Source organism: Bombyx mori, chromosome 2 (genome assembly GCF_030269925.1).
Source record: "Bombyx mori chromosome 2, ASM3026992v2".
Classification (NCBI taxonomy): domain Eukaryota; kingdom Metazoa; phylum Arthropoda; class Insecta; order Lepidoptera; family Bombycidae; genus Bombyx; species Bombyx mori.
This window is the reverse complement of record NC_085108.1, coordinates 892063-916698: the sequence shown is the minus strand read 5'-3', so window position 1 is coordinate 916698 and position 24636 is coordinate 892063. Positions and strand designations below refer to the sequence as shown.

General features: G+C 42.9%; 1 protein-coding gene across 1 annotated transcript; it reads right to left on the bottom strand.

Annotated features, from left to right (window-relative positions):
* Positions 1-861: 861 nt before the first annotated feature.
* Positions 862-16018, bottom strand: LOC101745756 (angiotensin-converting enzyme). Its single transcript, XM_021347208.3, has 15 exons — positions 14934-16018; positions 11295-11371; positions 10555-10774; positions 9432-9786; positions 8792-8983; positions 8245-8359; positions 7313-7465; positions 6634-6758; positions 5708-5792; positions 4490-4583; positions 3413-3487; positions 2429-2503; positions 2033-2166; positions 1393-1491; positions 862-1077 (listed from the first exon to the last, which is right to left on the bottom strand). The coding sequence occupies exons 1-15, from the start codon at positions 15015-15017 to the stop codon at positions 897-899; spliced, it is 2064 nt and encodes a 687-aa protein (XP_021202883.1). The 5' UTR covers positions 15018-16018; the 3' UTR covers positions 862-896.
* Positions 16019-24636: the final 8618 nt, after the last annotated feature.

Genomic DNA, 24636 nt, shown 5'->3' with positions numbered 1-24636 from the left:
CTGGTGGTAGCACCTCTTGCGAGTTCGCACGGGTAGGTACCACTACCCTGCCTATTTCTGCCGTAGGCGGGGTGGTGGTACCTACTCACCCGTACTCACAAGAGGTCCTACCACCAGTAATTACACAAATTATAATTTTGCGGGTTTAATTTTATTACACACGATATTATTCCTTCACCGTGGAAGTCAATCGTGAACACTTGTTAAGTACGTGTATTTCATTAGAAAAATTGGTACCCGCCTGCGGGATTCGAACACCGGTGCATCGCTACATACGAATGCACCGGACGTCTTATCCTTTAAGCCTTCGTCAAACAGAACGCGTAATTAGCGCGCGTCCGAGCGCTAAACTGCCGCCGCGCTATGACGCCGAGATGTGTTGTACTACTATGGTAACATACCGTCAAACAGAGCCCCAGCGCCATAAGTACGCAGCGCAGCGTTAGGACGCTTTGACGTCAGGCGTTGTAATTTTTTACAAATTTTATTTTAGCTTCCGAGTGAATGTGTATTAAAATACTAGATAATGCCCGAAAAAATGATATAAATAGTTAGAAAATACCCATGGATATATAATGCCACATCTGAATCACTCGATTTCTTAATACTTTTAAATTTTCACACTGCTATCGAAAGGCACTATGATTTGGCGAATGCGTTGCGTCAAGGAGCGTTAGACTCATCTAGTCAATTTGTGTGACATGAAAAGAGCGCGACGTTAAGTACGCGGCGCTAAGTACGCGTTCTGTTTGACGAAGGCTTTAGGCCACGACGACTTCAAAATTATTTCATGGTAACTTAATTCGGATGAGCTCAAGCGAATTAGAATGTCGTTGGGTGAAGAATTAAAACAAAACAACATTAATCAATCAATCAACAAAACTTAGTTTATTTTATTAATAAAACATAACATTAGCTATTAATGAGAGGTACAGAAGTGAGTGCGAGAGTAATTGAGTTGTTGCAGAATCCGTTGAGTGGGAGAACAGTGCCAAGTCCCTGGGAGAAGTGTTCCAACCCACCAATGGCTCCTCCCTGTTCTGGACTCTGAGCCACAACTCCAAAGGTCGGAAGTATCTGGAACATCATTTTTTTATTGCTTGGATGGGTGGACGAGCTCATCGCCCACCTGGTGTTAAGCGGTTACTGGAGCCCATAGACATATACAACGTAAATGCGCCACCTACCTTGAGATATAAGTTCTAAGGTCTCAAGTATAGTTACAACGGCTGCCCCGCCCTTCATGTCTCAAGGTGGCATTTATTTTCTAGATGTCTATGGGCTCCGGTAACCACTTACCTTAAGTGGGCCGTAAGCTCATCCACCCATCTAAGAATAAGAAGAAAAAAAAGAGATACATCTAGAAACCTCATAAAAGAACTGTATACGTACCTAACCAGAGCTTCTGGTGATATCCTGTTCGTTTTCCCCCTGGTCATCGTTCTGATGATGTCCGAAGCAGATTTCGAAGAGCCCGGCTGCATGATGTCGCTAAGGTCCGGGGGCGCGGATTAGCTAGTCTCTTTAATGGACTTTAAGTAGGCCGCTTCAAAATATTGCAAATCCATCTCAAGGAATGAGGGTGATATGATAGTTATTGGGGCTGTGACATCGTCTGTCCGTGTAGATGAATAAATAAATATGGATGCAAATGTAGTCTCTGCAGTTTTTTGTTTTTTCTTACGTAAGCTGGTAGGACGTTGCTAATGCTAACCCTAGTGAGAGCAGTGCTTCAATTTGCTCACTGAGTTTCTCGCCGGATCTTCTCAGTGGGTCGCGTTTCCGATCCGGTGGAAGATTCTGTGAAGCACTGCTCTTGCTAGGGCCAGTGTTAGCAACACTCCGGTTTAAGCTCCGACAGCTCACCTACACGCTAGGGTAACGCTGATATAGCCTCTCAAGGCTATCAGCATAGGTAGGATAAAAAAAAGCCGAGCCCTTCGTCGCAAGCGACGGGTTCGACGGGAACGATGACCGGGCCCTTACAGGACTTTGCCTCGCGAATACCAAAGGGCCCTCCGCGTGTCGGTACCTGAGCAGTCTCCCGGCGTCCCTGCTGCGGTACACGTCGCACTCGTGCAGGAGTCCCCCCTGCCCCGCCGCGTGGCACAACTGCTCGAACACTTGGAACTCCAAGATCGTCGCCAGGAAGTACTTTATGTATTCCTGCGTGAATATAGTAACGGTGCTTTATATTTCATTCCCTGTTTCCTCTGACGCCAACGACACAGACAGATGGAAGAGCAACATTGAAGAGAATTTGATCACTCATCAGGGAAGTCGCGACCACCAGTAATGAGGACGATGACCCGAGAGGTCTTGCAGTTTTCACTTGGTATCATGGAAACTAAATTTGGGATAGGAATTCAAATCCCACCCCCCAATCGACCGTCTTCCCGTTGGGCTGTGCTTCGCTTCTGTCACTCACCTGATCAGATATGATGTGGTATTTAGATCCAGGGTCGAAATCACCTTCGGTTCTTGGAACGGGCGGAATCACACCCTGAAAATTAAATGACTTTGTCTGATATGATGAAAGTGGAATTGGTTATTCTGAAGATGGATTTAAAGACTCTTGATTTAAAAATAATTGATTAAAAAAACTAATAAAATACGCTTTTATACGCTTTTAACGAATAAAATACGCTTTTTTTTACAATAAAATCATTTTTTTTTACACTGTTTTTAATACAAATTTATTAGAATTCATTTTCTATTTTTCAGTTGGATTTTATATAAAAGCGTATTTTGTTACTTTTTTTAAACTATTATTTGTTTTTCATTTTTTAGTTGAATTTCAATTTTTTTTTTTTAATATTGAATTGTCTTCGGAATTGTCATAAGTATATCGAATTTCGAGTTAATCCGAAGTTTTGAATGGGGTCAAAATCATATTCAAAGATTCCGTTACATACTAACATACATACGTCTGAAGCTGAATAAAAGCGTATTAAAAAGCCATGCTGTGTGTGGGTCTTGAGATTTGGTGTTTTAGTTGAGGGATATTCTCTGTTTAATCTTTATTTAGAAATGTATTCAGTAAGCTACTGACCAACGTTCATTAAATGGGTGTGAAATTACTGGTGGTAGGACCTCTTGTGAGTCCGCGCGGGTAGGTACCACCACCCTGCCTATTTCTGCCGTGAAGCAGTAATGCGTTTCGGTTCGAAGGGTGGGGCAGCCGTTTTAACTATACTTGAGACCTTAGAACTTATATCTCAAGGTGGGTGGCGTCATTTACGTCGTAGATGTCTATGGGCTCCGGTAACCACTTAACACCAGGTGAGCTGTGAGCTCGTCCAACCATCTAAGCATTAAAAAAAAAGCTACTGACTAACGTTCATTTAACGGGTGTGGATTGTGGAAGGTAACAGCAATATCAGAGCAGACGGCATGAGCCCTCCTATATTACCTGGTACCGCAGCTTCATCTGCCACCAGCGCTTGTTCATGTTCTCCACACCCTCCTCGAAGACCCACCAGCGCCACTGAGAACACTATACGTTAAAATAAAGGAACACACCTCTAAAGTGAGATGTGACCAACAAATCTAGAGCTTTTTTCCTCACAGCCCACCTGGTGTTAAGTAGTTACTGGAGCCCATAGACATTTACGACGTAAATGCGCCACTCACCTTGAGATATAAGTTCTAAGGTCTCAAGTATAGTTACAACGGCTGCCCCACCCTTCAAACCGAAACGCATTATTGCTTCACGACAGAAATAGGCAGGGTGGTGGTACCTACCCGTGCGGACTCACAAGAGGTCCTACCACCAGTAATTACGCAAATTATAATTTTGCAGGTTTCATTTTTTTTACACGATGTTATTCCTTCACCTTGGATGTCAATCGTGAACATTTGTTGAGTACGTATTTCATTAGAAAAATTGGTACCCGCCTGAGGTTCGAACACCGGCGCATCGCTCGTTAGGCCACGACGACTTAGTGAAGTTCATATTATTATGAAGCTGGAGATCGACCCGATTTATTTATTTCAAAGCCCCTCATCAGGTTGAGTCTTCCAACTCGCTCAACCGGAGTGGTGAAGCTAGAAGAACTTGTGGGCCACCAGCAATCCCTTCATCAGATACCAAGCGATAAGTACACCACGGTTAATTTATTTCCTGAAGTGATTTCTGTCCATCTGATAGTTGTCTAGCTTGCTCTTAGCGATAAGACCACCTATTGTACTTTTATAATTATTTAATGTTTTGTATTGTATATGTTAATTTTGCTGTACAATAAAGCATACTCTCTCTCTCTCTCTTTCCTCTCTAAAACACATCTGGCCAGTTTCGGAGGAGGCAGCATGAGATATACGAGGCATATATAGAGGTAACTCTTTCGCGCTCCATTGAGAGGTCTGAAGGAGCAGAAATTAACAGAATTATTGAAAGCCGGTTTTCGAACTTAACACCAGATTTTCCCCTTCATAACATGGTATATTGTCATCTCACACATCACGTTCTCAACTCTCACGCGACTGTTACCTGGTCCACCATAAAAGCGAATGGTAGGTAGGCCACCTTCTCCAGCGCCATCGTCATCAGGAAGTTTATGCTGACTTCATATGGATCACTACTCCTGCGAAATTACATCAATATTTGACGACACCGAATCGTGTTTTCAGGTCAAGATGTTACCAGGGCCCGGCTATCCACCTCGAGACTTGAGATCGAAGCCTCAACGGTATTTTTTTTATGACTGAAAGATTACTGGTGGCCTGGGGGCCTTTCCAGTTTCACCAGGACAGGTGGGCGAGCAAAGGCTCACCCAGGAGGGGTGGGATTTGCTAACAACTGCCCGAGCGCCTGCGAAGGAGACCTAACGACTCAAGAGCAATTGCTTCGCGAATGAATCTACTACCGCATCTGAATCGGGACCCGCTGAGAAGATCCGGCGGGAAACTCAGCGGGCTGATGCATGAGTTAGGTTGTACGTCGACCTCTTTGTCGAGTTCGACGAGTACTCAATGGTAATAGCTGTTGTCAAGGCACCACCATGCAAATGGATTTGAACAAGATGTCACTTCTTCATCGTAAAAGATATATATGAACAAGCGCTAAGTACGTATTACAAAAAAAGGGTTCCTTTCTGCGGGATTTGAACCTCAGCACTGTCACATCGCTCGATACGAGAACACCGAGCTTCTCACCCAATAGGCCACGATGATTATCGACCAGGAATGCTTAAACTATAACCGGGGTACTGACGTGCGAGAAGGATAGTAACATCTGACCACAACTACCCGCAATATCGAAACACTAATGACCTCGTTAATGTACAATTGATTGAGGATAATGCCATTTTCAATCTTACAAAAAGGAAATGTACGTTGTTAATTACATCTATTAGGTATTAAGACGTTGTATATGATAAGTTCAATAAAACCTTGACATTATCATCATCAGCCCACAGTCGTCCACTGTTGGACATAGGCCTCTCTTAATCCACACAACTAAGCCCAATCTACGGCACCCCATCCACCCCTTGTTGGGCACCCTTCGAAGGTCATCGCACCACCTATCCAAGGGGCGTCTACGTTAAGTTTGAATTGACATTTGACATGATGACATTAAAAATAAAAACGATTCATTTCCAAAAGAGCATGCGAATTTAGAGCCATTACGTTAGAAATCCACAGTTTATCAACACTTCTAGCCCCGGACACGGTACATGCGACGTTATGTCTCTGAGCCGAGACTCACTTGTTCTGGTAGAGCCCGACCCGCTGTAGATGCACCAAGTTGTACACGGACAGCGTCGCCGCGTTGGCCACGGCCTCGTGGAACGCTGCAACAGTGGACCCTGGACTGTACTGATGACGGCAGCCAAGACCACCTCGGGTGGACTCACAATAATACCAGTCCCAAGGTGGTAAGGTGATTTAAAGATGCTGCACCCGCTTTGGGACAGGACATCGAAGTGTCAATGGGATCAGATCATCATATCGCAGCTTTATATCGAAGATCACGAATGGTTTGTTCCAGAAATAGGCAGGACGGTGGTGTCTCATGTGAAACAACAGTACGTCCCACCACCAGGGGGCGCCTCACTAGACATCATGTCACAGAAAGGCATCATGGCCACGGAATGTTGACATGATGATACATCATCTGATGAAAAACCGGTCAACTACCACACGTAAGATCCTCTTGTGTTTAAAATTGCAATTTTTACTGTATTGAAGTTTTTTTTTATTTTTTTTCTTGCTTATATGGGTGGACGAGCTCACAGCCCACCTGGTGTTAAGTGGTAACTGGAGCCCATAGACATATACAACGCGAATGCGCTATCCACCTTGCGATATAAGTTCTAAGGTCTCAGTATAGTTACAACGGCTGCACCACCCTTCAAACCGAAACGCATTACTGATTCACGGTAGAAATAGGCAGAGTGGTGGTACCTACCCGGGCGGACTCACAAGAAGTCCTACCACCAGTAATTACGCAAACTATAATTTTGCGGGTTTGTTCATTATTACACGATGTTATTCCTTCACCGCGGAAGTCAATCGTGAACATTTGTTGAGTGATTAACACAACGCATTAAGAAATCAGATATTTAAGTCCAGACCATTATCTGTCTTATTTGCTAAAATATTCGAAGTGTATTCAATAAACGCGAGACTCACCAGGATTCGCGCCGTCCCTGAACAGCTGGGGCTGATCAGCGTACTGCAGGTAGTACTGTATGTGAGCCATCTCGTGGTGAGTGGAAACAAGGTCCTGCATCGTCACTTCGGTGCACTGTTTGATCCTGGAATGAAGGGTCGGAACTGTATCTGTGCACCCGAGATATGCGCATTTTACGGACCCTTTAAAGCAAGACCTTTCATAACGCTTCTGAAACATAGTTCTTTCCAGGGCAGTGGTTCTTGGTAGTATTAATGGTTAAGTGGAGATGAAATCAAGCACCGGTCATCGTTCTCGTCGAGCCCTTCGTCGCAGGCGACGGTAAATAGTAAATTAACCCACAGACAGAGCCCACTGAGTTTCTCGCCGGATCTTCTCAGAGGGTCGCGTTTCCGATCTGGTGGTAGATTCTGCGAAGCACTGCTCTTGCTAGGGTCAATGTTAGCATCACTCCGGTTTGAGCCCCGTGAGCTTACCTACTAGTTAAGGTTACGCTGAAATAGCCTCTCAAGGCTCTCAGCTTAGGTAGGAAAAAAAAAGGAGATGAAAGGATAATTTCGAAGAATTCTTTAGAAGACTCGACATGGAAAATACAGTAGGTTATACGTAGAATCAAGGTACCTCTGTTCATACGTACAGAGATTCCAAAGGGTCAGCCGTGGGGCCTTCGAGACATACCTATAGTCGATTCTGTTGCAAAAGTCCCATGCGCTGGCGGTGCACTGCACGCTCAGCTGTTGTGGTCTCGCCAGCATCGACCCTCGCCAGAACTCAGGAGGGACTGGCTTGAGGCCCATAGACGTGTAGAACTCTTCAGCCATTTGGAACATTCTGGAAAGTTCAAAGTTAATGAAATTATTAAATTTCACTCTCATAGTTACCGATAAAATACTTGGATATTATGATTTGCGATTTTATCCAAAAAAAAATCTTTTTTCTTTTTCCTACCTTAGCTGATGGTTTCTTGAGACCATTTCAGCGTAACCTTAATTAGTAGGTGAGCTCACGGGGCTCAAACTTGACGACGTTGCTAACACGAACCCTAACAAGAGCAGAATCTGCCACTGGTTCAGAAATGCGACCGACTGAGAAGATCCGGCAAGAAACTCAGAAGGTCAGATTAAAGTTAATCTACTAAGCTCGTTGGAGCTTATAATAAAGCGCGTACATTTCGTGACACTAAAACCACAATGGTAACATATTTATTTCTTCATTGATGTAGTGGTTCGTGACCTTGAACTGTATCAAGGACAGACGGTAAGTAGGAGGTACTGGTATCGTGATCAACTCGAGGAGGATGGAGATTGGATCTATATGCTGTTCAAGTCATTTTTATTATCTGCACTGGTTTGGTCATTTTGAATGTTGAGGATTTAGAAAAGAGCAAGTTCTATGTTACGCGTGGATTCTTCTGGGTGCTAAAGCAGGATTCCGAATTGTTGGTGAATTTATGGCGATCTAAAAGGGTCTAAAAGGGTCAGAAAGTATACTTCGACCTTCTGATCTAATATTATATGAGGAGTTAAGGTTAATCAGTGGAATAGAATGTAATTTATGTACAGCCGTGAATGACCGTGAACTGTCGATGGAGATGGCGGAGCCCGCCTTACCTTAGTGGAGTGAATCCTTTTCTGAGCATCTCCGACGTGACGTCAACGTTTGGGGACTGCGGGAACGGCATAACTAAATCCATGATGGACTTCCAATTCTGCGCCCACATGTTGCCTAAAAATAAGATGAACAATTTTTTGTTTCAGAAACTGTTTAGAAGACTTGCATAAACGTTCTGAAGATAATTAAGGAGTTAGCGAACGTGGGTGGGTCGCTCTAAGGTGAATCGATAACCCGTGGAAGAACATGGAAATCTGTTGGACTTGAGCAGGGCAGTACCAGTCATTATGGTGAACCTCGAGAAAGGCTCTTATCCAGAAGTGGACGTCTGTGGGATAGTAATGAATAGGAACCGGTGTCCATAGATATCATACGGTGAATGTCACTACTTACCTGAGACAAAAGATCGAACTTACATGACGGAACGCAAGAGTGCATCGCGGTAGATCCTGGTGATGCATTGGCTGATTTGACCCACCCGCACGGGTTTAAAACACGCCTTTTCATAAGTAAATAAAAGTTTTGATACGGTAACGAGTAACTTACCCAATAAATGAGCCGGTATGGGCCCGTCGGGTCTGAGAGCCACATCCCCGTATCGTTGGAACAGTCTGCGTCTGACGTAAGTGAAGAGTTGCTTGTAAAGTGGCACGACCTGATTGTAGATCTCTTCGACGTTGGCCCTAAACGACTGGTCCTCGTATGCGGCCCGCATTTGTTCCCCTGCGTCTCTGAACCCTAGGGAATGACAAGATTTTGTGGACTGAAATTTTTTGCTGACTTTGACATCTATATCTCTGGAGATATTTTTTAGGACCTCTTGTGAGTCCGCACGGGTAAGTACCGCCACCCCGACTACTTCAGCCGTGAAGAAGTAATGCGTTTCGGTTTGAAGGGTGAGGTAGCCGTTGTAACTATACTGAGACCTTAGAACTTATATCTCAAGGTGGGTGGCGCACTTACTTTGTAGATGTTTATGGGCTCCAGTAACCACTTAACACCAGATGGGCTGTGAGTCGTCCACACATCTAAGCAGTAAAAAATGTGTAGTGGTCTAAGAGGTTTTTTATGGAGATCACTTCTGCTAAGAGATTATAATTAGAGAAGAAATTGTACTCTGTTAGAGCGCTATGGTGACTCCAAGAGAAGGAACGAACTCGAGAGTTTGAGGAAAATATTTACAAACCTGCATTCACCGCCGCTTGGTTCACCAGCTGAACGTATCTCATGTACCGATTCCTGAGTTTCGGGCCGGTCTGCTCTCTAAAATTCTTCCACACGTACAGCAACTCACTCTCGATCCTCGAATGTGCAAGGATCCTGGAAATTTCTGGATCCAATTGCATGTTGCAGTACTGGGAATATTCGGAGGTCTCCGTGTAGGGCTGGTAATGTTGGTACGGTTGGTTGGCTAATGTGTAGCCCTGGTTTGTGAGGTCCGAGTACACCCTGGGTATGTGAGGATCGAAGGGCTTCTGTCTGTACGGACAGATTTTAGCTGAATTGTATATCTCTTTCATCTCTGCTATGAGTTGCTGGAGCTGAAAATTTGTATTAGCTTATTTTCTTCGGTTTTTGCGAAAGTACTTTTACGGTTTTTTTAAATATAACATTAGACAGTAGTTTGCATGATGTTTAAATATCGATGGATACCATGAGAGCTATCTGTGACCACGAGCCCTGTCATCTATCCGAGACGTCTAAAATAATAACGGTAGGAAGCGGCTTGGCTCTGCTCCTGGCATTGCTGAAGTCCATGGGCGACGGTAACCACTTACCATCAGGTGGGCCGTATGCTCGTCTGCCTACAAGGGCAATAAAAAAAATAGCCGGGAGATTGTGTCATAAAACCATAAATGTAGTTTTCTTCTTCTTCTATCAGTCCACATATGTCCACTGCTGGACATAGGCTTCCCGCAAGCCTCGTCATAACAATCAGTCCTGCACTGCTTGCATGCAGCGGATTCCCGCAAACCCTCAACAGATCGTCCGTCTACCTTATGGGAGGTCTACCCACGCTACGTCTTCCGGAATGCGGTCGCCATTCGAGAACTTTTCAGCTCCAACGGCTGTTTCAAAGAGGTTTTACTTATTGCGGTGGGCTGACCCAAATGAAAATTACATTGGGAGGTCCCCTAATTAGTGTAGTAGGATAGCCTTCAGCAGGGAGAGATTGTGGGATATCGTGAGACGCGTCAGGTCTGCCCCCTCCAACAGTATACGACGATCACCACCACTCTGTCAAGAGTGGAACGATCGAGACGAATAATAGTGATTTATCATGAAAGTTAGCTATTGTAAAGTCATACCTCAGAAAATTTATCATCGGGTAAACTGGCCCTGCTGCTTTGTAAGATTTTAGTCAGCTGTCTCCTCGCCAGCGGATCGGAGACCCTGGATGCGTCATAGGCCGCAGCCTTTCTCCAAGATAGCCTCTCGAATTTCGAGCTCAGAGCCAGCTCGTCCATCATAGGTCTTCGATTATGTTCTGTTATGTTGGTTACGAACTTCCACTGGGCCATTGTGACTCTGAATTTTGAATTTTGAGGTTTTGTAACAGTTGCAACAAGTCGCTGTGGTCTTCCACTGTTTTGTATGTGTACTCGTTGAACTATTACGTAGACAACTGAGCGATTCCATGGCTCAACTAGAGTGAAGTCACTAGCGGAGTCAATATTTCTTGAGATATGTCTCAATTGTTTGATAATTAAATTTTTTGCGGGTTTGATTTTTATCCTTGCGAAATCATGTCATTTGGAGGAATTTGTAACTTTCACGAATGAAATACTCAAGTATGTATTCATTTCATAAGGAAAATTGATATTTGCTGGCGGGATTTGACACTGGCTGTCTTATCTCCAGGCCACACACTCAGGTTTGAGTCGCATGGCGGGCCTTCGGATAAGTCCTTGGCCAACGTCAGAGACAAAAGCGGGTCGAGCTAATGATGGTGTGTGCTGAGTCTTGACGCAAAACGTGTAGGAATGCATTTTAGAGAACAGACTTAGGTTTGACGGGGAATGGTTTATATAAGATCTATATGACTCACCTATAGCACATTCCGGATGCTTCTCTGTCGTATTCTCTCAAGAACTGCATCGCTTCTCCCGAGTTCGTGTTTGTACCCTGGAAGAGGAGAAGTACTATAAAAACAGCTGTTAGATGGAGGAATCGACTATTTCGATAAAGCGGCACGACACGAGAACCCTCTCATCGTGGCCGCCGGAAACTATACAGCCGATCCTGCGTACCAAATGGTAAACAGTCGACGTCGCCCAAAACACGTCATCTCGGATCCTCCCGATCGACTAACGGTGCTTTTATGTAACCCAAGCACCGTTCATCGTTCTCATTGAACCCGTCGCTTGCGACAAAGGGCTCAGCGAGTAAATTAACCCACAGACACAGCCCACTGAGTTTCTCGCCGGATCTTCTCAGTGGGTCGCGTTTCGGTCGGTCCGGTGGTAGATTCTGCGAATCACGGCTCTTGCTAGAGTTCGTGTTAGCAACATCGTCAGGTTTGAGCCCCGTGAGCTCACCTACTAGCCCGGCGACGCTGACATGGTTTCTCTAGATCATCAGCTTAGGTAGGAAAAAAAAAAGGAATCAAGGACTCTTTTCGGAGTACCTTTGAAGGACATGTTATAGCGATCACAGAATACCGTGGAGGGGAGTTCATTCGAAAATGCCTGAATTTTGTAACACGTATCTGGAATTTATTTTGCCTCTTTATTTGTGGTGGGGCGTATGGCAAGCTCGCCGTGATAGGTACCTACCATACCAGCATCCTGCTTATTCCTATCGCGAGCCAGTTTTGCTTTCCAGTTTCAAGGCAGAGACAGAGACTTCAAGCTCATGTTGCAGGCTGGGTAGTGGCATCAACACACAACCGCACCAGGTAGATCGTGAGTTGGTGGTCCATTTACACATGCCTAAAGCGTCAAACGCGGCTTTTATTCGTTGACAAAAAAGCGAAGAAAATTGTTGATTCGTGTACCATACGAGTACATACATAAGTTTAAAATAATACTTGGTTCCGCTATGTGAGCGAAGTAACTGCGACATTTTCGTGCAGCCTTGGCGTTTGATGCCTCACAGCGGAACGGAGGCACGATTTTTGCGTTTCAAATTGTCTTTATAGACGTCGCGTGAAAGACACCGCGTCAATTATGTGGCTCGCTGAAGTCATCCCACCCCATTGGCGATGTTTGTTGATTATAAAAACGACCTGATCCAGTATACTGTCCGTAAATTAGTTTAGGATTCTTCATATATATCGCGTATTTAGTCTATACTAATATTATAGAGAGGAAAGATTTGTTTGTTTGTATTGAATAGGCTCCGAAACTACTGAACCGATTTGGAAAATTCTTTCACTGTTTGGAAGCTACACTATTCCCGAGTGACATAGGCTAAAATCTTTTTGAAAAAATGGGATCCTTACTAAAGCTCCAATAATGTAACCCAAGGTGTAAAAAATTACGAACGTTATGAGGTAACAAACATAAAATCTTATGTTACGGACGCTTTTCCCGGTTAGGGTACCCCTCCGCATCGTCTCATAAGGAACTTCGTTCCAAAATATTGTTATTTTCATTAATATGGCGGAACCTGAAACGTGCTAACGGCTTCTGGACATCATGAGCCGATCCTCTTAGGTTAATAAGAATACGTCTTTGGTACGGAGACTGCTTCATGACAAAAAGACCAGTTATGCGACTATAAGACCAGATTGTATATTGCACGCTTCAAAGCGCGTGTTTGTCGTAAAGTTCTCCAAAGCTTGACCTTCAAGAAGATTACCGGATATCCTTTTCAGCAGAAATCGTCGGTATCATAACGATTATATTGTTATAATAATAATGTGCTTTATCGCACTATGTTGGATTTAGACGACATAATGAATTTAATGATAGTTATTGTATTGTTCTCTTTTTATTATTGCTAAGATGGGTGGACGAGCTCACAGCCCACCCGGTGTTAAGTGGTTACTGGAGCCCATAGACATCTACGACGTAAATGCACCACCCACCTTGAGATATAAGTTCTAAGGCCTCGAGTATAGTTACAACGGCTTCCCCACCCTTCAAACCGAAACGCATTACTGCTTCACGGCAGCAATAGGCCGGGTGGTGGTAGCCACCCGCGCGGACTCACAAGAGGTCCTACCACCAGTAATTACGCAAATTATAATTTTGTGGGTTCGATTTTTATTACACGATGTTATTCCTTCACCGTGGAAGTCAACCGTGAACATTTGTTGAGTACATATTTCATTAGAAAAATTGGACCCGCCTGGGATTCGAACACCGGTGCATCGCTCGACACGAATGCACCGGACGTCTTATCCCTTAGGTCACGACGACTACAGAGACTTCTCGTTGGGCAGAGAACGGTTATTGGAGTCTACATAAATCACAGCCTTAATGGCTTCAAAAATGAGTTCGAATTCTCATTCGATTGAATATCAATCACACGACTACTCTGCGGTAGAAATATGCTAGATTATCATACACGCTGAAACCGATGGTACGATTAGGGACGCAAGGCGAACGTGTCTTCCCTTTTTTATGATTGATGGATTACTGGTGGCCCGGACGCCTTTCCAGTTTCAATAGGACAAGTGGGCGAGTAAAGGCTCAGACAGGAGGGGTGGGATTAGCCTACAGCTACCCGAGCGCCTCCGAAGGAGAACCTAACAACTCAAAAGCAGCTGTTTCGCGAATGAATCTACTACCGGAACGGAATCGCGACGCGTTGAGGAGATCCGGCGAGAAACTCAGCGAGCTGATGTATGGGTTTGGTTGCACGTCGAACTCATCACCGACGTGTCTTCCATTGAGCAGAGGTTTTATTTAGCAGACTAACGCACAGCCGAAAGACATTGTTTGAAAATTGTATTCATGCGAACGTTTCATGTAAATATTGTTAGGACAATTCAGATTTTTCTTCACAATATATATATCTTCTATTGTACGATACATAGAAGTTGAATTTGAAGTCGTCGTGGCCTAAAGGATAAGACGTCCGGTGCATTCGTGTTGAGCGATGCACCGGTGTTCGAATCCCGCAGGTGGGTACCAATTTTTCTAATGAAATACGTACTTAACAAATGTTCACGATTGACTTCCACGGTGAAGGAATAACATCGTGTAATAAAAATCAAACCGGCAAAATTACAATTTGCGTAATTACTGGTGGTAGGACCTCTCGTGAGTCCGCGCGGGTAGGTACCACCACCCTGCCTATTTCTGCCGTGAAGCAGTAATGCGTTTCAGTTTAAAGGGTAGGGCAGCTGGTGTATTATAAAAAGGTGAGTCCTTAGAACTCATGTGTCAGGGTGACTTAACACTAGGTGGGCCACAAATAAAATAAAAAAGTTCGTATCTGACGATAAGGTTTCGCGATTAAGAAAAAGATTTTATCATGGAGGTCGTTTGTGAACACTTGATAAATACATTTATATTATCTTAGAAAGGTTTACTGATTCATTTTATAGTTTAAGACAATTTTTTTAATTTAGAATATAAAGAAATTATAATCGGTTTTTATTGCTACATAGATGCATAGGGTTCTATTGCAGACAGCCGCGAAAACCATTAATAAAATTTATAGCAAACAGCTAAACCCAAGCAAGCGTATAGTTAATTAATTATCTGAGTACTTTTCTTATAGATTTTTCACTTACCATTCTGTAGTATTCTTGTGTTTTCACATGTCGTGTGTAGAAAGCAAAACATAGGCACAACGTCGTAGCGACTTTGGTTCCCATTTTAAAAATTAAATATTGATCATTCAACACAAAACATTTATTACACTATATTACTAATTTATTATTTTAGAAGATACATTTATTTTATTCTACAAAATATGTACCTATTTTTGGTCAATTTTAGTTGAGTTTTAATTGGTTATTTAAAAAAAAAACGAATAATAAAATTCCCGCCAAATTAAATTTGACAGTACAATTTTTTTTTTCAGTAATTGACAAATGGATAACAATATGTCCGTACTAGGTACACCCAAAACTTTACTACGACGTAATGAAGTTTGAGAAATCTGTCTCCCGTTCGCTTTCTTGTCGTCGACTGTAGTAATATTTCCGTTGCTTTTGTTTTCTACACGGTTTGATGAGCACGTGTCGGTGTACGTAAGACAACAAAAGTCTTGCGATTATTTTTGATCCAGGCATAGGTCTTTGAATTAAAAAGCTATTTAACATTCACCGCAAAATCCTTGAAATTTATTTGAGTATTTCTCTGTTTTCAAATGGAACATAAATACCTACACATCTTTTATTTCGGGGTCAATTTGTGTAGACTAGAGGTCCCGCAGTAGTCGAAATTCGACTATAATTAATTGGAATTGTAAGTTTGTACACTATTATGATTGTATTTTATACTTCTATAATTACAAAATTCGCCACTATAAAAAATATTAACAAAGACAAACAATATTCAATCTATTCTCAATTTGACAACAGACGCCAAGAACAAAAGTTTGACAATAAATAGTATGCATGCGTGTCTGCGTCAAATACATGGTATGCAGTGTGTGTAATGTTTTCTTTATTGTTTTAATGTATCTTTTATGCATTATTTTTAAAAAATATTAGCATTGTGCACTTCTTCTATATATTCTCTATAAGTGTGGAAAATTTCATACTCCTCCGTCCGCGCAATTTTCGTAAAAAGGGATACAAAGTTTTTGCTTCACGTATTAATATATAGATATCTAAAAAGTAATCACTTAAATAGAAAGTTTACTAATAACCAACAAATGTCGCGAATATCTTGCACCTGTTTGCTGTTAGTAAAAATATATTATTGTATAAATCTCAAGATAGATTTTCGAATATCTTGTGGATCAGACGCGTGCGGCACACGGTCGCGTGCTCCATACTGCGATGTATTCTGACAATAATAATACAGAGGGTGCTTTAAGTTTTCTTTAATTAGAATATCTGACTATACTTATTATGTGTTTTAGAAGTTTGGTATGCGATAATCCTAAAAAAACTCCGTTGCATCAACGTCGGGCAGTTCCTGAAAAGTGATTTCGTGTGATTTTATTAATGGTTACAGCGTAAAGTTTACTATATAACTGATTTACGGCAGCAACAAATATGTGAGTCCGTTGAGTTTCTCGCCGGATCTTCTCAGTGCGTTGCAATTCCGATCCGGTTTTTTTTTTTCAAATATAGGGGGGTGTAGTGTAGGGGAATGACAGCCCGGCCCCCTTAGTTGCTTACTATGCAGTTGTAGTATTGAGCAATGTACGTTAGTCAGTCAGTGGTTAACGTGTAGCGATCCACCGCGGTCGCTGACGCTAACGTGTAGCGATCCACCGCGGTCGCTGACGCGAATAAACATGTAATCATACTCAGTGTTTTATTGACCACTCCGATGAGGTTTCCGGAGGAGAGCACACAATAAACCCTCAACATCACTAAACCTCACAGATGCATTCGGGCAGCTTTTTTTTACATTTTTTATATGGGTGTTAAGCGGTTATTGGAGCCCATAGACATCTACAACGTAGATGCGCCACCCACCTTGAGATATAAGTTCTAAGGTCGCAAGTATAGTTACAACGGCTGCCCTACCCTTCAAACCGAAACGTATTACTGCTTCACGGCAGAAATAGGCAGGCTGGTGGTACATATCCGTGCGGACTCACAAAAGGTCCTACCACCAGAAAAAAGGAGGAATGAGGCTTGTGGAGAGTACTGAGTGGTCGGCGGTAGCTTGGCTGTGTCCTTGCCATTGCTGAGCTCCATGAGCAACGGTAACTGCTCACTATTATGTGGGTCGCATACTCGTCTGCGTAGAAGATCAATAAAATAATCCTTACAACCAGAGTTTTTACAGTGAAATTTGGAACGTTACTATCCTCTAGAATTTTCGTAGGGTGTATACCAGACCAAACCAGACCCACCAAATCAGACCCACGTCGGCCATGACGAGATTAAACCATAAACGCGGTTTTAATTATTTTGGCATTATCATAGCATGTCATTACAAATAATCGACTTCGATAAAGCGGCACGATATGAGAACCATCTCATTGTGGCCGCCGGTAACTACATTCCCGATCCTGCGGACAGAATGGAAAGCAGTCGACGTCGCCCCAAACACGTCATTTCGGATCCTCCCGATCCACTAACGGTGCTTCTAGGTACCTCAAGCACCGTTCATCGTTCTCGACGAACCCGCCACTTGCGACGAAGGGCTCGGCGAGTAAATTAACCCTCAGACACAGCCCACTGAGTTTCTCGCCGGATCTTCTCAGTGGTTTGCGTTCTGATACGGTGGTAGATTCTGCGAAGTACGGCTCTTGTTAGGGTTCGTGTTAGCAACGTCATCAGGTTACTAGTTAAGGCGACGCTGATATAGCCTCTCAAGGCTATCAGCTTAGGTAGGAAAAAACCAAATGATTCAAGCACAGACACATCTACGACGATACATAATCTGTGATACGATCATTTTAATCACCCGTCGAGATGTACTGAAGATTTACGATCGCATTCTTCCCGTTTAAGTGTATTCAAAACTTTTACAAAACACACATACTATTTGCGTAATTAGATTTACATGTCATCATTATTTGTAAATTTTTATGATTCACTGCTCGTTTAGATGTCACTGATTAATTGATTTGCACGAATCCAGACGGGAACTTGGGGAGGATAAGCCAACTGGGGCAGTAAGGAATTTTCCTATCCTGGCTATTAATAATTTTTTTATAAATTTAAATTAAAAATAGTGTAAGATAAAATGATTTTATTGTAAAAAAAAGCGTGTGGTGCATGGTATCAGTGGTTATAAATATTTTATGAACAGATATGAGCAGAAGGGTTATTTTGATAATATCCTCAAAAGCACCCTACGCTTTAAAATTTATTTTCTATTTTTTAGTTGGATTTTCTATAAAAGTGTATTTTGTTAGTTTTTTTAAACTATTCTTTATTTATTGTATGAACTAGTGAACGTATTCTCCATTCAGCAGATTGAGTGGTTACCAGACTCCATCTCCACCACAGCGTGATGAATAACGACTGAATCATTCATGAAAACCGGTACGCATCTAAATCTATATATATATAAATGAATTGGTGTTCGTTAGTCTCGCTAAAACTCGAGAACGGCTGGACCGATTTGGCTAATTATGGTCTCGAATTTTTTGTGGAAGTCCAGAGAAGGTTTAAAAGGTAAATGAATATGAAAATGCTCGGAATTAAATAAAAATAACAACAAGTCCTTTTGTTTGTTTTAAGTTTATTTTATACAAAAGTTTAGGTCTTTTATTTATCGATTGAGGCACTACGAAGTCTGCCGGTCCAGCTAGTTTTTAAATAAATAAAAAAAACATAATTTTTTTCCTCATACATTTCATTTGAATTATCTTCATTCCTAGTTACGTCGTGGAAGTCAATCGTGAACATTTGTTAAGTACGTACGTATTTCATTAGAAAAATTGGTACTTGCCTGCGGGATTCGGACACCGTTGCATCGCTACGTACAAATGCATCGGACGTCTTATCCTTTAGGCCACGACGCCTTCAAAAGTCCTGCTAAGTCCAAGACCGCGTGACGTAAAGCTTTATCCAAAAAAATCCCTAAATCTCATTATGCAAGTACCTTTTAGCCACTTGAGCCACAATACAAATTAAAAAAAAAAAACTAGTTGAAACAATCTATTGTAGTCAAACAGGTTAGTTTGTGAACAATGGAGAGTATTCGGGCCGCATCCGAGGATTGTGTTGCCTTTATATGAATTACTAGCGACCCGCCCTCGCTTCGCTTCGGAAACATTAAAACACACATGAATACAAAAAAAAAAATATTTTTTTTAAAAAAAGTAGCCTATGTTCATCAGGGACAATGTCGGCTTCTAATGGAAAAAGAATTTTTCAAATCGGTCCAGTAGTTTCGGAGCCTATTCGAAACAAACAAACAAACAAATCTTTCCTCTTTATAATATTAGTATAGATACTTGAGCTGTTACATACTGGTTGCTTTTGTGGTTTTAAGCCGCGACTTCCAAACCGTGTGTGTGTGCGGTATTGGCCACCTGTGACAGAGCTGCTAGATGTAGGTATCATTACACGTAATGTTTTCCAAGTCAATGGATTTTATTCATTTATTAACGTAACACACTGTTTGGGAAATCGATGTTTTATTTTTATTTCGTACACTGGTGAAAGAGCTGACAAGCCTGTATGACCAGGAAGGGTGGCATTTGCTAACAGCTGCCGGAGCGCCTCCGAAGGAGACCTAACAGCTTAAGAGTAATTGGTTCGCGAATGAACCTACTACCGGATCGGAATCGCGACCCACTGAGAAGATCAGGCGAGAAACTCAGCGGGCTTGTCTTTAAACAAACTAGACTTTACTTTCAAACTACCTATACTACAGCGTGCTTCGATAAAGCGGCACGACACGAGAACCCTCTCATCGTGGCCGCCGGTAACTACATTCCCGATCCTGCGGAAAGAATGGAAAGCAGTCGACGTCGCCCCAAACACGTCATCTCGGATCCTCTCGATCCACTAACGGATTCTAGGTACTTCAAGCACCGGTCACCGTTCTCGTCGAACCCGTCGCTTGCGACGAAGGGCTCGACGAGTAAATTAACTCTCAGACACAGCCCACTGAGTTTCTCGCCGGATCTTCTCAGTGGGTCGCGTTTCCGATCCGGTGGTAGATTCTGCGAAGCACGGCTCTTGCTAGGGTTCGTGTTAGCATCGTCGTCAGGTTTGAGCCCCGTGAGCTCACCTACTAGTTACGGTTACGCTGGAATAGCCTCTCTAGGCTACCAGCTTAGATAGGAAAAAAAAAGGTTAAGTAGTAAAAGTAAAAGTTCGCTCATATTTGTATAGGATGGGATCGTTTGCGTTCCAACTGCATACAAAATTGGGTTAACTTTTACGTTATCGAGAAAGTTAAAAAACTCGCACTAAAAACACTGTTTCACAAAACTATTTCAATGCGTCTGTTTTGAATACGCATCTAAAAATCGATTAGGCAATGGCGCGTAACGAATTGAGGGGACGCGCCTATGATAATTACGATTCAAAAATATAATGTTGACTTCTAAAAGTCGGAGGTCAGAGATAATTATTATGTATTAATACAGGTGTGCTTTTTGCTCAGTGCGAGTTTTTTAACGTTGTCGATAGCGTAATAGTTAACTCAAATTTGTTTTATTTTTATTTTATTTATTTTATTAGGCTCACAATACACATCACAAGCTAAAGATATGTCGTGGATAACGACTTTTAGTTGTCGTGGATAACGACTTTTAGTAATATTAAGACGGTGGTTTTGATTATTATTTTAAATGATGAGATGTTGTTTTGATAAATATCACAAAATGAAGGGTAGACTACGTAACGCCACAGTATAAAATGGCGGTACGTGGACAGAGTCGTGGCATTTTCCGAGTCAGACAGTAATTCCGTCCGTCTCAGTCAGTGAGTCTCAGTCAGTCAGTCAGTCGGTCTGTCGGTATGTGCAACGAAACTGTCGGTTTATCCTGTCATTGTGAAAGTTGTGTGTGTTGAGTTTCAATAATTATTATTGAAAAGTTTTATTGACTAAACTGAGTTCAATCGAATACGAGCGATGACGGAAACTACCGCTCAGCCATCCCTGACGCGTGCTGACAGATACATAAAAAACACAAACAAAAAGAAACAAAATCTGGCTTGCAACATAAGTTATGTGCGCACGACAAAACAAGACATATAGTGCTGAATTTGTATAACAACGTTCCTTACAATTATGACAAAACAACACAATAACAAAAACTAATCTAACGAATAATGTAAGGAAAAAAAAAATTATTCACAATATAATACATTAAACAATTACATTAACCTACCTATTAATAAAGTGGAGGATGCCCTTGAACATTTTTCTAAACGTAACCAGCCTACAAGTAAAAATATCTAACTCAGGTGACGACCTTGCCAGTTCGTTATAGGTACGACACATTCGGGTAATGGGATTATAGTAAGATATATTGTTTTTGTAAATTAGCAATGTTTGCAGTTGGAACGTTTGCTGCTAGGGGCGCTATTCCAACTGAATACGAATTTGAGTTAACTATTACGGTATCAAACGATAAAAAACCCACACTAAGCACAACGGTCAGGTAAAACTATAAAAATAATAATATAAATGAGCGATAGAGAAACCAGGAGCGTAACGACAAGTTCTTTTATTTCATGGGAAAAGCGGGTAAAAATGGCTGGCAACGTTTTTTTATTGACACTATCCCCTGCGTTGGCTTTGGCTGGTGGCAGTGGCTTTTTTTTTTTTTTTTTTCCTACCTAAGCTGATAGCCCTAGCGGCTATGTCAGCGTAACCCTAACTTTAGTAGGTGAGCTCACGGGGCTCAAACCTGACGATGTTGCTAACACGAACCCTAGCAAGAGCCGTGCTTCGCAGAATCTACCACCGGATCGGAAACGCGACCCACTGAGAAGATCCGGCGAGAAACTCAGTGGGCTGTGTCTGGGAGTTAATTTACTCGTCGAGCCCTTCGTCGCAAGCGACGGGTTCGACGAGAACGGTGACCGGTGCTTGAAGTACCTAAAAGCACCGTTAGTGGATCAGGAGGATCCGAGATGACGTGTTTTGGGCGACGTCGACTGCTTTCCATTCTGTCCGCAGGATCGGGAATGTAGTTACCGGCGGCCACGATGAGAGGGTTCTCGTGTCGTGCCGCTTTATCGAAGTGGCGCATGGACGCCGACTGAAGATACTTACTGATGGACTCTAAGTCCAGGTCGTCATGGAGGTCGACGTTCCTGACGAACCACGGGGCTCCGACGGCTATCCTGCAAAAACGGGATTGAATAATTTTAAATGTTTTTAGGTGTATGCGGGCCGCGTGAGCGAACACTACACTTGCATAGGTCATGACGGGGCGTATGCAAGTTTTGTAGAGTGTCACCTTATTTCTAAGGGACATTTTACTTCGCCTACATATCATCGGGTAGAGACGTCCTAGAATGAAGGCGGCACGGTCGCGTACCGTCTTAATGTGGGGGCGGAATGTCATCCTACTGTCGAGGGTGACGCCTAAGTATTTGACCTTCGGGGCCCACGGTATGGGCTGGTCGAACATCGTGATTGGGCGAACGGCGGGGGCGGGGGTGTTGACGCGCCTAGTCGGGAGAGGGATGCTCAGCGTGGTGTTCGGAGGGCGACCCCTTTTGAAGAGCACCGCTGTGCTTTTCGTGGGGTTGATGTCGATGCGCCACTTCCGGAACCACTGTCCCATGGTGGTAGCTGCGGTCTGAAGTCGTCGATGAAGCAACGCCTTCTTCCTACACGAGTAGTAGATGGCGGTGTCATCGGCGAAGAGCGCCAGATGGGTCTCCGGAGACCGGGGTATATCATTGATATACAAACTAAATAGTAACGGGGAGAGGGCGGAGCCTTGCGGGACTCCGGCTGTGACGTGACGGGGTCGGGAACGCGTTCCCTCGACTCGATATCGGAACGAACGGTTCGACAAGTAGTCTCGTATGATGAGCACGAGTCTGTCTGGCACTCCCATGTTATACAGTTTGTATATCAAACCGTTGTGCCAGACTTTGTCGAACGCCTTCGCTATATCGAAGAAGAGTGGCAGTGGCGGAAAGAGGCGTGTTAATATTTAGGAAATATGCTGTCATCTGTCGTCGTTGCGAATTGAACTCAAACTGAAGTATAGGAAGCACTTATTTATTCCACACGCACCTTAAAATCGTAGACATTAATAATCAACTGGTTTTTATATCTTTGAACCTTTTAAAAGGTAGAACGCAATTTTTATCATGACGTTTATCTCTCCCTCTGACAGCCTGTCTTTTTTCTTAGGGATGTCTCCCGTTGCTAGTGCTGTGTGTGAAAAACTATTCACTACAAATAGGACAGGGCTTTTTTTATTATTTTTTTATTGCTTATATGTGTGGACGAGCTCACAGCCCTCCTGGTGTTAAGTGGTTACTGGAGCCCATAGACATCAACAACGTAAATGCGCCACACACTTTGAGATATAGTTACAACGGCTGCCCCACCCTTCAAACCGAAACGCATTACTGCTTCACGGCAGAAATAAGCGAGGCGGTGGTACCTACCCGTGCGGACTCACAAGAGGTCCTACCACCAGTAAGCTTGGCGGCATGGCTGCTGGAAGGACATGGCAGCTGACGTCACGTTCCTTACAAAATGCTTCTTTATCTCTCCGGTGACTTCCAATCAGGATTTTCAGTCTAACTTTCCCGCGAGTTGAGGTTATATAGTTCTATATCTAAAAAGCCGTGAGCCCGCACGGGTTGGTACCAGTATCTTGTCTATTTTTGTCCACGATTATAATTTCTTTGTGTGAAGAGTCCAAGCTTTAGCATGAATTAATTGCCTTTCGTAAAAAGTCTTTCGTATCGTTTGCTTATATTCTACGCCTTTTTTTCTTCTTATGAAAGGCAATCGGTTTCTTGTGATCCTATTATTTCCAGTCTAAAATGGATTTATATAAACACTTATATTTGGTATGCAATGCGTGGCAACAAACACGTTTGCGAATCGTAGACAATTCAATGTTTTATTTCCACGTGGTAAATTATAGATGGCAGAAGGAGCAGCATCTGAGTATATTAAACAGTGTCCGCTCAAAGGGAGCCAATTAAGGTGGCGCCACAGTCGCAAGTGGAAAGATTCCAAAAACAACTCCATAAATTACCATAGTACACTTCAACCCATCCAACTTGACTCTGTTTAAAACTGCTATATTCACATAATTTCCACTTCCTACACTGGCGCTATTTCGGTGAGTCTTCCAACAGCAACTTGCTGTTGGTGATGATCCTCCTTCCCTCTCCCTCCATATGGCACAATTTATAAAACACAATTGTACAATTCGAAAGATTATCGTGAACTTTTTTTGTATACTTAGATGGGTGGACGAGCTCACAGCCCACCTGGTGTTAAGTGGTTACTACACCCCTTATACATCTACAGCGTAAATGCGTCACCCCCTTAAGATATAAGTTCTCAGTATAGTTACAACGACTGTCCCGCCCTTCAAACCGAAAAGCATTACTGCTTCACGGCAGAAATAGGCAGGGTGGTGCTACCTACCTGCGCGGACCCACAAGAGGTCCTACCGCCACTACTTTGAACATTATGATCAAATATGAGTCTGGTATGACTCAGAGACGCAATAGAAGGCTTTACTGGAACTTAAAAGTTTGATGGGGCTAAAAGGAATACTTACGATCCAATATATGTGCCAAAATTGTACAGCTAAAGCATATAGAAGCCACAAGGTACCCTAAGTAACTTGAGTCGACCGATGGCCACCGCCTTCGGACATGAGGTCAAACTTTCAATTAAATT

Coding starts and splice junctions, on each gene's coding strand:
- LOC101745756 (XM_021347208.3), bottom strand. CDS start 15,017: ATGGGAACCAAAGTCGCTACGACGTTGTGCCTATGTTTTGCTTTCTAC. Junction 5,793..6,633: donor CAGGGACGGCGCGAATCCTG/GTGAGTCTCGCG, acceptor CCACTGTTGCAG/CGTTCCACGAGGCCGTGGCC. Junction 4,584..5,707: donor GTCGGGCTCTACCAGAACAA/GTGAGTCTCGGC, acceptor GTAATTTCGCAG/GAGTAGTGATCCATATGAAG.